Source organism: Manis javanica, chromosome 7 (genome assembly GCF_040802235.1).
Source record: "Manis javanica isolate MJ-LG chromosome 7, MJ_LKY, whole genome shotgun sequence".
In the NCBI taxonomy this organism is placed as follows: Eukaryota; Metazoa; Chordata; class Mammalia; order Pholidota; family Manidae; genus Manis; species Manis javanica.
The window spans coordinates 126853140-126866062 of NC_133162.1; the positions used below are offsets into that span (position 1 = coordinate 126853140).

Sequence of the window (12923 nt, forward strand, 5' to 3'; positions counted from 1 at the left end):
CCTCATGTCTTCTCTTAGTTCTACTGAAGGCTGCTCTCACGTTCCTCATTAGTAATGAAACACAGTAACCACTAACTAACTTTTTATCCTCCCAAAGCATTTTTTATTTTGATACACATCAGACCTTTAGGTTAAAACCACACAATTCAAATTTTAGGTATTTGATTTTAGGCATGCAGGATTTTAGGGGAATATGGAGCCCTTCTATGGCCCTCAGGTATATACTGAGTAGGCAGTTGACTCCTTCATCTGTAGGAGCAGCCCTGTCTCTTTCCCACAGAGTCTTCCAGCAAACCACCCAGTTACAAGAGAGTGTCAGGCATACTGTAGTTGCTTAATAACAATTGGATGGATGAATGAATGAATAAATAGTTTCCTAGGCTCTCACATTCAAATTAGGCATCAACCATGCTTAGGTAACTTGTTAATTATAATAATTATATTCATATTGAGTTCTACATAACGGGAATAAATTTTCTTTTTATGAATCTGCTGTTTAAGGAGCCACACTGTCAAAAAGGGGCCACAAAATATTACAGTTACAGCAGCATTATCCCGGCACATCTAATAATATGAATACCTATCCTCACTCTCTTAAAAATAAGTTTCTGTGCAAATGTTGACTCCTGTTCTGTGAACATGCTAAGAGGAATGTCTGTTAAATAAAATAGGAGAATGTCAGTAGGAAATGAAGGCCATCTTAATTTATACCCAAACCAACAAACTAATAAACTGTGGTGGTTTTCAGCAGTTAGACCCAAGACAACCATTCAGAGGTCATTGTTTGCCCCTCCTCAGATGTGACCCTGGGACACTACCACAGTAGTGGAAACTGCACATATTTGGATAGTACAATTACTTTGCCAAGCTACTAAGTAACATCTAATAAAGTGCTTCTTGGGGGAACTCCATGTGGCGTCCCGGTGGTTAGAAACAGTGAGGACGCCTACCAGATCTTAATCATCGCCGACTCAGCCAGTGAGTCTGGCAGCTATCTGATCAAAGAGACTTAAGTCTATTCTAAACATATAATAAGCCCTTCAGATGTCTTGGGATTAAGCAAATTCTGTGTAATCAGCTATTTTAGATAAATGAGAGACTAGGGATAAGTATGGTATTAAGGCCACTGGGATTACATTAATGTGAGGGAGAGAGCACAATTTTCCATTGATTCACAATTTTCAAAGAGATTACACATACAGTTGAAATCCTTTTATGTTAACAACAGAATGGAGCTTAAAAACCATCACTGTCCAGGTTAATTTCCCGACGCTTCAGTTCTCACCTTCACCCGGGTGGTCGATGGCACCGCCGTCCACCAAAACGGTGGTCACTCTGCCACACCCACGTCTAATTTAGCAACATTCCTAACCCCCCCAAAGGATCCTGGAATCTGTCTGTCTGTCTCCATATTCACTATCTTAATTCAACTACTGCAGTAGCCGTCAAGCTGATTTCTCTGCTTTCATTTTATACCTCTCCAATCTATTCTCTTTGTAGCAGTCCAGTTACTTTTAAAAATGTGAATCAAATCCTGCCCTTCATCTCCTTCAAGCTCTGTAGTGGTTCCTACATGAGCCTATAAGCCTCACATTTTGCATTCTTCTGGCCCCATGTCCTACCACTCCCTCAACATTCACACCTTCAAGCCACACTGGTCTCCTTTTTTGATCATTAAACATGACAACCCTTAGCCTCCTTTGGGTTTTTGCACCAGCTGCCTCCTGCCTGAAATGTTCCTCCCCTGTTCTGTTCTTCAGGAGGATTTTTTTATTTTCCTTTAAGTGTCAGTTTAAATGGGACCTCTTCAGAGAGCCTTCCCTGACTGTCCTGTCTGCAGTAGCAACCCCAAACCCAGTTCTCCATCATCATATCACCATTTCCTGAGAGCTCTCATCACAACTATCATCACCATGGCTTTTCTGTGTGGTCATGCTTATTGCCCAGCGTGGGGGCCCCACGTAGGGCAGGGACTGGGCCTGTCTCCATCTGCCTTAGCCCATGTCCCTGGCCTGTGTGGCCCTCGATACAACTATAGCCAAGTGAGCATTAAAGAAACAGATTGACTTACAGATTGCTCTGCTGAGACACAGAGCTGGCTTCTATTTGGAAAAATTTGGGGCTCAAGTGAGTGCCAATTAGTAAAGGTGACGGAGGAACCATTAGACCATTCAAAGGAAACTGGAATTTTATTGCTGCTCAAACCAATCCATGTTTCTGATGCATTTCCTGTAAGAGATAAATGTAAATTACTTACAGGAATCCTATTATATGCAAAGAAGATAACATACTGAGGCTATTGCCAAACCATAGCATTTTTGCATGTGATTTCTCCTTTAATTCTTCATGTGATAAAAACTATTTAAGCCTCGGTATAAAATAACTGCTTAGCCCTTTTCCTCCATACTATCCTCTCTGCTCGAAAGAGGCCTTACAAGTGCAAGGGCAAAGCTTCAAAGCCAGTCAGACTGTTGGGACCCTAATTAGTTCCCGTGACTGTATGGAAAACAGAGCTGAAAGGTCTGGTTTTGCTTGGGCCGGGAGAAAGGAAAAGCGGGGAGGCTTGTTGGATTAGGGAAAGGGCACTTTAAAAGAAAAAAGACGTTATGATATATGTTTTCTTGCCTTTTAGGTTTTTTTTTTTGCCACAGTAAAAAAGGAGCAGAAGCTCTTAGAAGCTTTGAAATGGGAGCGATGGGTTTTGGAAAAGTAGTTTGACAGCCCAGGTAGGATGAAAAGACTCTAGGTGCTGAGAGTGGTGTTTGAGTGTCCCTACTGAGACACAGGCAGCAACCGGAGTCTTTTCATCCTGAATGCAAAGAATGAGGAAAAAATGACACAGAAGAAGTTTTAGTTTCAAACTAAAACAATATTGAAAAAGACATCGGGGTACACTCTGGAGGGTGTTTTTCATATTAAAAAATTTTCTGTAAGTCAGCGATTTCAATGATTTCCAGCAGAATTCTATGTCCAATATATGACAGGCATAGGGGCAGACCTGCCCCGAGGGCTAAAGCTGCGTGGAGGCTGGGAGCTTGGAACTCACTAGTGTGGCACCCAGCTTGGAAGCCACACCAGATAAATTCCCATTATTTAAATTTAATAATTTGTCTGAGGAACTCCCCCTAGGGCTTGCATCACATGACCAGAGCACGCTACTACCGGGTAGCCACAAAGCTAAATTACAGTGCAGGATTTTTATGAAAAATTTTAGGAAACGACCTTTGCCCTTTAAAAATATAAAAACATCTAATATATCTGACATATGTGAAATGTTAGAAAGTTTTTGAGCATGTGTTTTGTTAAAACCCAATGAATTCTCACACCTGGATAATATTTAGAAACGTCAGTTACATTTGTCATGATCATTTTCAAATAGCTTACTTTCTTTTCAGTTTCACTAATAAGATAGTCACTACTTTATATTTCATGCCTCTTAAAGCAAAGGCGTTTAGCACTCACCATCTCCAAGGAGGGTTACAAGAAACTCCACCTCTGCTAACGAAGCTATGTCTGTTAACGCGCTGTTATTAGATTGGCAAGAATGTAAAGCTTCACCCCAGGTCCTTTCTTCTTTCTGAAGTCTGTAGCAGTTACGATTGTGGGGATTCCAGCCAGGCTCACAGTGGGTAGCATGGTATTTCCAAGCATCTCTTTCTTTTAAACCAACAAAACACAATGAATGTCATTTTCTACGATTTTTTACCATTACTTATTACTTCTAATATGAATTAAAAATTCTGAAAAACAGAAACACATGAAAGAATAACATAAATCATAGATTCTAGATCTTCAGAGTTGAGAAGGAACCAACCTATGATCTAGATGCAGATCTAGGATCTAATGCATCTCACGGCTCCATTTTCCAGACGAAATAGCTAAGGCACAAAGCGGTAAGGAGACTTGGTGAAGGTCATCTAACTAGAGTATAGAGTCAGGGCTAGATATAAACTTTAGCAGTTAGAGTTGGCCATTTTAAAAAATCTTTTTACACTGGGAAAGGAGTTCTATGAAACAATTTAAATGATACGCCAAGGATTTTATGTATAGTATGTAGTTGGGGGGTAGATATTTACCACCAGCTGAAAAACTCTGAAATTCTGCTTACTTCCTCTAGACAGAGATGGCAAATAGCTGTCTTCTTGAAAGTCGGTCTGAGTGCCGTGGCGCCCCTCGGGGCTCACATGGGCTCTGGGTTGGACTCACCGGGACACGGTGATGTGATGCTTCGGCACTGGAGGGGGGGCAGTGTGTGCATCGTTTGGCTTTCCTTTTCTAGGGGCTTGGCTCCAGCCTGGTGACAGCATTTTATTAAGCACAACTGGGTGTCTCCTTTAAGCACTAATTTTAGTTAGATATAAGTCCATTGCTAAACTGTGCTAGGACTCTGACAGCAATTAGAATCACAGTCGAAGAAGGTTAGAACATTTAGATATCGTTTACCCCAGTGGTTTTCAATGTAAAAAATTCAGTCATGGAACCTCTTTTAAACCTTAAACTTTAAAGGTAAGATAAAAAGTTAAAAGGGGAAAACTTCTCTGACCCAAGCCAGGGTGAGCCAAGCAAGGGGGTCCTGGAAACACAGCCTGAAGAGCCTGGACTAGATCATGAACGTGAAGCAACAGCAAATAATCCGAATTCAGCTTGATTACTCTCTTTCCGGTCTTTGGACCTCAATTAGTAGACCCGCAGAGTAAATAAAAGAAGAAAAGGAGGGTGGCAGGAGGGAGTGCGGGAGGACGTAAGAAATAAAAAATGAAGGAAGAGATGGAGAAAGGAAAATGAAAGAAGGAAGCGAGGGAGGCAAAGGGCAATAACAGCGGCAGCAGTTTCAGCACATTCTTGACGTAATGAAAAATTTTCTAGATTAAAAAGCAGTATGAAGATTCTCCCCGCTACCCCGCATTCTACAATACCCTTAGGCTTAGCCGCTTAAAGGAGAATAAAAGCTAAAGCCTAGTTGTAAAGGATAATATTTTAAAATGATAATTCAGCTTACTATTTTAAATCTAGAGTTTCTAATTATGTCGGTATTGGCTCTTTTACAAATGGTTAGGTTTTTATCTCCATTTTCTCAGTTCAGACATTAATTCCCACAGAAACAAAAGAGAGGAAATAGACCTTAAAAACAGAAATAATTGGGCCTCAGTTACTAGATTGTAATGAGGTAGTATTTAAGTCTCAGTTTCATCTAAAAGTTTTGTATGTGATTTCAGGGAAGAGGATACATACTAATAAGAGATACAGAGTGTGACAGGAGATCAATCAGGTGGAAAATTTTATAAACTTATTCTTTCATTTATATTTAATTTCTACAGTAACCATAAACAAAACTCAAAGCCAGAATAGAAAAGGAGGCATTATCTTGCTTTTCTAAAGCAGAACAACTACGAATGCGCATTTTTTAAAAAAGAGGCAGAAAATGTTTTCTGTGGTTAGATTATTCTGCTTTATTTTTTAGTAAAAACCTAAATGCATTTGTTAAATTCATGGTGCCTTTGGAATAACAGATATTATCTAGTTACACATTTTTACGCAGATAAGTATAAATACTAGCCTTAACTAAGGCTAGTTTAAATTATGAATTACCAGCAAAAACAGAAAAATTTTAATATATTGAGATGATAAGTAAGCAACTCACAAAACAACTTAAAATAGAACACTTACCAGTCACTTCCTGATCAGTGTGATTTAAATATTTTTTACATATATAAGGCAAGGGGGACTCACAGTCCCGACTCCTCCAGGCACTTGGCATTTTTGGATTAAATGTTCCACAGTGATGTTCAACAAATGGCTCAAAATTTATTTCTGAAAATACAATGTGTGTGTGTTTAATGTCAGAAGCAAAAGCAGTTAGTTGAATATATGTTGAAATGTAGTTTTAGTAGCATTAAGGACAGCCCTTCTTTTTGGCATGTATAGTAAATCCTGGAAGATGTTATATCTATGATTCTGCAGTTGAAGTTCAGCCATGACAATGAAATGATTTCCCAAAAGATAGGAACAGATGATTTCTTTGTTTATAGAAATATTTGGCAATTTGTTCTTATTTTTAAAACAGTTGACTGAAATCTTGGCTCTAACCCAATTCTCCTGCAATCTTGGCTAAATAGTTTTACCTTCTTGGGCTTCATTTTCTTGTTGGAAAAGCTTGCCTTACAGGAATCTAGGCAAGCTTGAAAATGTTTATAGGTTACTTTGAAATAGCATGACAGATGTATATGGGAAACACTGCTTTTTTTATTTCTAAGTGTCATTAATATGCAATCTTATATTGGTTTCAAATGCACAACACAGCAGTTCAACAGTTACCCGTGTTATTACCAAATCCTCACCCCCTCCCGTGCGGTCACTGTCCATCAGCTTAGTAAGATGTTACAGGATCATTAACTGTGTTCTCCGTGCTGTCCTGCCGTTCCCGTGACCAACCTCTGTTGGGGAAACACTGCTTTTTAAGGCTGTGCGTGATGCCACCCGTCAAAGGCACATAAAGTGCCGCGGGTACCTGGGTTCCAGTTTAGGTAGTTAAGAGGCGCTCTATCAGACCACTGCCAGCCGGCATTTTCACTCAGCTGATTCAGGCCCATCCATACTTCCACGGCTTCACTGCTCAAGTGCTCTGAAATGAAGAGAAATACGAAGTTTCAAAAAGGAGAAAGATCAATGTTACACTTTTTTCTTGTTTTTCTATTCCTGGAGCAGGCAGTCATAAATTAACTCCAGTCAACGACAGAGAAGGGCTTAAGTGCTACTAAGCCTCACCCTGGCGCTTCAGAGTAGCCAAGCCAGCCTCTGCCATGTTGAGAAGCACAGCAGCCCCTTAAAGGCTCCCTGACAGAGGTTCTTCGGCTGTGAAGTGCTTAATCTAAATATCCCGAATGCTGCCTCTCAGTGGCCAGCAATCCATCCAAGAGTGCGTAGTTATAAATAGGAGACCTTGGGATTTGCGTGAACCCACGCGCTGAAGGGTTTTACAGCAGGAGGACATGCCCTGGGCCACTCCCAGAAAGTGCTCCTCAGTCTTCCTTCTCTCTCCAGGGGTGCCTGGTGGCAGCCTCAGCCCAGAGGCTCAGGACTCCAGTGTGCAGAGGCCACTGCAGGCCCTGAGCAAGAGGAACAGGAAGAAAGCCTATATAATGGGTGTGTGTATGTGCACATAGACTTTTCTATACTTTGCAATATTTTTAAAATATTTCATAGTTTTTCTTTAAGAGAAGCTTTTCTTTAGAGATTCGTCGAGAAAGAGGAAAGCAGATTAGTAGTGTTCGTAAATGGAGGCAAGTTTCCAGTTTAAGACACTGTGCTAAAGCAAGCAGGGCAGGGGCTGCCCCGTGTGAGAGCCACTGGTAGGAGTTCCTGGTGAAGAGAAGCAGTATAGTCCAAGGGCCCGGACTAGCCAGAAGAATGACAGCAGGTGGGGCTTACGCAGTGCCAATGGGCGAGACTGCTGTTCAGTCTGGGATGGGAGAAACTTTTGGGCAGGTGGGCTCTGTGGCTGTAGCTGCTGACCACTGTCCCACAGCTCCTTACATTTTAATTCAACACATAGATGCTGTGTATAGGCATGTGCATGGACATGCATGTACAGAAAAACATGGTAAGCAAAATTGTAGAATTAGGGGAAATTTTTCTTTTCGTATACCTGCATTTAAAAAAAAATGATTCTAGAATAAATATGTACTAGTGATGCTATGAAATCTGGGGATAAAAGCTGTGGCAGGAAAGTTACTCATTTTGTTGCCATTTAATCTTTTAATCTATAAAGGAAAACATTGTTTTTCTTATGGTCCATCTGCTTCAGAGCCCATTTTATTTTGAGCCCAATGCAGGGGCCCTGCCTGAGACTGAGACTTTGAGCTCAGAAAACTCACGGTTTATGCTGGTAGTTGCAGAATAATCATTAACCGCAGCCCCTTTTTCTCTCAAAAGTCTCAGTTTGGATGATGGACTGTATGGTCATGCAGGTTATAAAAATCAGTGTATTCACATCCTCTGCGATTGGGCATTTCAGTACAATAGCGGAAAACTGGAAACACCTAACTCACTTAGTAAAGAGACAAAGCTGCTTTATAACTTTGAGACCCCAGATATCCCTAAATGGAAACAGCATAATATTCATGGGCTCCACCCTTCCATGCTTTTGTGGCATCAACACAGAGTCTCTTTGAATGTCTGATCATCCTTTAGAGAACATTTGATTAAATCATACAAGGTGTATGGTGATGACAGGAGGCAGAAGGGAAGATGGATGGACAAGATAGAGAAATTTCCATATTTTGTATTAGGATGAGTGCTAGGTGAGATATTTTCAAATAATTTAACTAAAAGTTTTAAATATTATTTTTTCTTGGAGTTATTTTGAACAAATACCCTCTGTGCAATTGTTTTAACAACACAAAAAAATTGTGTAATTTATAATCTGTGTTTAAGGGGACAAAAACAGTCTTTTTAGCTTTACAACTAACTTGACTCACAATTCTATAATAACAAACTCAAACCTACGTTCTTTTGGATATTTCTTGGCATTTGTGGCAGTTTAGATAATTCATTATATCATAGTTATTTAATGTTCACCAGTGATTAGCAGGAAAGATTAGACTTGTCTCATCATTAAAAAATACCTTGGTCAGACCAGGCTTCCATCTTTATGAATAGACTTCTGATTTCCTTAACAATCCCCAAAGTCTAACTATAGAATTGTAGTATTTAAATCAAAGTCTCTGACATATCTTATTTCTTTAATCATTATTCAAGTTTGATGAGTAAGTCCAAGCTTTCGCATTAGAAATCCTGGCAGTCAAGATAGATAACAATTGTAACTCATAAATGGTGTGCACAATTTTTTATAAAAACCATTAAAGACTAATAATGATACTGGAAATTGGTGTTTTCCTGCAATATGACTCACTCAAATCAGTTTCAGTGATAATTTCCCACTTTGGCCTGTCTGTGGGGAAAGGGGAAGGCATGTACTGTTGATGCATTTGTTACAATCCTGCTGGACAGTATTTAAAAATGACTTCCAAAAGCCTTAAATTGTGCTTCCACTTCCACCCAGTGAATCCCCTTCTATAAACTTACAGAGAAATAATTGGGGATGTGTGCACAAAGTGATGTGCAACATATAATAGCAAGAAATAAATAAATAAAAACAAAATAATTGATTATATCTATCACTGTCTAATAGTAGGAACTTATATTAAGTCTATTATTGCTAACCAATAAACTACATAACCATTAAAAATTATGATACAGATCTGTATTTATAGACATGAACACATGTTTATTACATGCTGATAAATGAAATAAGGATATTAACAAACTGTGTGCATAGTTGTTAAATGGCTAACACACACTGAGTGTTTGTGATGTGTGCCAGGCACTTTTCTAAGACTTCACCTGCATGATAACATGTAATCCACACTGCCAAAAAGTAGGCATTATTTCCATTTGACAGGGGGGAAAGTTGGGTGGAAGGAGGTCAAGTCACTTGTTTGGGTAACTAGTAAGTGGCAAAGGTGAGATTCAAACCCAGGCAGATGGTTCTCTGGTCCCTGCTCCAAACTACTATGCAATAGCTGCCTTTATTTGTTTATATATGTGTTTACTTATGTCTCATATTTGTTCAACACTATTTTTCATATAAACATGCATGCATGTATTAGGTTTTGCAGAAAAGCATAGATATCTCTGGATTGTGGAATTATGGGATATTTTTCTTTCTGTATATTTGAAATTTAAAAAATCATTCTAGGATAAATATGTGTACTATGTGGGCAATAAAATTTGAAAAACAGAAGCAACAGGACCTTTAAATAAAAGTGACTAATTTTGGGACACTTTAAAGTGTTTCCAAATGGTTTTAAAAGCTGTAGGTACATATATACAAACACATTTAATGTATACAGGAGAAGTAAGAGGAGAGTTCAGGTGGTAGGTGAAAGACAAGACCGAACTCATTAGCACAACTCAGCTGCCGTGTTGTCATCTTATACTGTTAGTTAACATGTGTGTGCTTTTGCTTTTCCAAATAAATTTTAAGTTCTTTGGCATCCACCAGAAGGCCTTCGAAGTACCTGCACACAATGGCTAACATGTGACATTTTTTGTGTAACTAGTAAATGGCTTAATTTTGTTTTAATGGAAACTGAATGGCTAAGATCTCCAGCAGAGCAGGAATCCAGACTTCAAGACTCCCAGATCCACTTGCAACAGCTGCAAACACTCATGCTTCCCTTGCTGGGGCCTCAACTTCTCTTCTCCATGGCAGAGAAAATAAGGAAGATAAGACTGGGCGCCAAATGGAATCACCCAAGCTATAGGTCAAAATTCTGGGTGTAAACAGGGACCATATTAGTGAAAGAAAAAATGTTTTCTCAGGGACTGTTTTTTCCAGAATATGTTTTTGCATACATGGATATAACTGTTAACAGTCATTTCAATTGTTTCAGTACCAGTGTGCATAATCTGCCTACTTACCCCTTACGAAATTCTCTTCAGTCTCATCTATAATACTTAGTAAAGCACCTCCTTGCATCTGGCATGAAGAATGTGCCTTGCTCCAGGACAGAGTTGAAAGCAGGTTGAATTGGTAGCAAATGTGTGAATTGAGATCCTTCTCCCAGACAGCATCACAACCCACCTCTGTAGATGCTGGAAACACAGTCCATCAATATATTAATTCTTATCTTATTTTATCTATACAGCAATTTGTTTCTAAGATGAATTTGAATGAAATGATTCCAATTCACAACCTCTAAAACTTCAGTGCCTTACCAATTCTTGATTAGGACCTTATGATGAAATATGTATTGTTATCCAATGTCATTTGTGGTTAAACTCTTTCAAGATTTAGAATTATCAATAAAGAAGCTCTGATCCTTTAAGGAATATAGTAGAAGCCATTTTTAAAAGAAGGAAATAGAAGTGAGGTATTTGTGAAAATAACAATGAGTTCTTTAAAAAGCAGTCATTTAGAACTTTCTCCTGGCAGCTATGTGAATTTAAAAGTTTACTTGCAATACATGCAGATATTTTAAAAAGCCTTCCCCTACCCCCACCAAATACCAAAATGCTAGATGGAATGAAAGAGGCAGTTGAAATATGAGTCTGTAATGAACAGAAGTTTTCAAACAAACACAGAGAGCAGCAACAATGAAACTTAGTTTCAGAAAATTCTTTAAACTAAAAGGAAGAGAAGCAAAGTTCACTTGGAGACATTGGGCAAGGATTGCATAGTATGCTTGAAAGTAAATTCAATATAGTATGAAATGTGGATCTGAAATCTGAAGTTTACTGAAATAACAGAAAGTAAAGACCTAGTTTTGGTGCTTTTGCTAAACTTTTAAATCAAACCCCAAGGTAACTATGCAATAATGACCTAAAATCCAATCCAGACCCCAAATTACAGAATATAGAAAATGTGAACCACGCTACAGCATGAGTGTAACTGATGAGCAGGCAATATGCTACAGTCTAGAACAGGCTTCTCCAAAGAGTGATCTATGAAGTAATATAATTTCAAGAGCTCTCCAAGGAAAGCTGGCATAGAATACATATATAGCCCCCTCTGGGAAATTCACCACGTACACTAGCATATTAAAGGCTTTGAGAAGTTCTGTGGTAAAGAAACAGCATAATTTTAATTCAGTATACTTCAAACTTATTTGACAATGAAATCTTTTTTGTTTGTTTTCTTTTTCACATAGGACTTAGATGGTTCCCTTGGGAATGCAGGAAGTTTGTTTCTGTGTCTGGTAGCAAGGTGTTTTCCCTGGAACTGAGTTAATTAACCAGAAGTTATTAAGCCACATATAAATCTAAGGTAGTCTACAGAGTTTCCTGACTGATACATGCATTTAGAAATAGCTAAGATTGAAAGAGGGCAGAGGTCAAGGCTATCACCAAGTAAAACTGAAGGAAGGGGAGAGAGAGGAAGGAGGAAATTCTCAGTGAGCATCTTGCCCTGGAGGCTGAAATTTCCCCACTGAGTTTGAAACCTTAGAGATTGTCTTCAGCTAAAATGCCAGGCCATGCATGAGATGGACAACACGCTAGGAATTATCAGTTAAACTGTTTATCCAGCATGACAGCTGAGGCCATGAGAGAGGAGCCAGGGAGTGTCTACAGTTTCAGTGTGCATTTAGCCAGCTTGTAAAATAAGATCCAGATTCCTTGTTCTCAGTCTCAGGGATTCTGTATTAGTAGGTCTAGGGTAGGACACAGGAACTTGAATTTTAAACATATTCCTGATTCTAATTCAGATGGTCCACAAATGGGAAATACCAGCCTAGAAGAAAAAATTAAGTGCGTTTCCCAAGGAGGGCAGGTCTGAGCAGCCCTTGGATGTCAGGGGGAGATGTAGGTAGAGAATGTCAGAAAGAGAGACTGGGGGAACTCTCAGAAGGGGATGTCTGGGACTGGGGTTCCTGCTTCTCATCTCCTGCCACGGGGAAAGATTCAACACTGAGTCCTAAGTGCACACCGCCAAGCCACAGCCCTACCAGGATCAGGAAAGGCCTGGAGGACACTTCAGCATCTCTCATCCTTGAAAAATAAGAAGCAAAAATACTCCCTCCCTTGGCCTCCCCATTCTAGACACTGCCTTTTCTCTCCCCCTGTAAGTCAGATACTTTTATATCCATCTGTCTCCAGCTACTCATCTCCCATTTACTCTTTAAAAAATAACAGTTTTATTGAGATATAATTAACATGCGATATAATTTATCCATTTAAAGTATATAATTCAGTGTGTTTTAGTATATTCAAAGCATTGTGCAACCGTCACCACAAGCAAGTTTAGAACATTTTTGTCATCCCACAAAGAAACCCAGTACCCATGAGAGCCATTCCCCATTTCCCCCTGAGCTCCCCCCAACTTCCAGCCCAAGGTAACTACTAATTTAGTTTCTGTATTTACA

General features: G+C 39.3%; 1 protein-coding gene across 3 annotated transcripts in view; it reads right to left on the bottom strand.

Annotated features, from left to right (window-relative positions):
* Positions 1 to 12923, bottom strand: part of PLA2R1 (phospholipase A2 receptor 1) — a 98201-nt gene that overhangs the window by 63424 nt on the left and 21854 nt on the right. For 2 of the 3 annotated variants that reach the window (XM_073241544.1, XM_073241543.1), the window contains exons 4-8: positions 10483 to 10656; positions 6509 to 6622; positions 5668 to 5811; positions 3463 to 3657; positions 2072 to 2229 (exon numbers count right to left, since the gene is read on the bottom strand). In XM_073241544.1, coding sequence (XP_073097645.1) covers positions 2072 to 2229; positions 3463 to 3657; positions 5668 to 5811; positions 6509 to 6622; positions 10483 to 10656 — 785 coding nt within the window. The remainder of the gene's footprint in view (positions 1 to 2071; positions 2230 to 3462; positions 3658 to 5667; positions 5812 to 6508; positions 6623 to 10482; positions 10657 to 12923) is intronic. The other variant, XM_073241545.1, reaches the window with a different exon arrangement.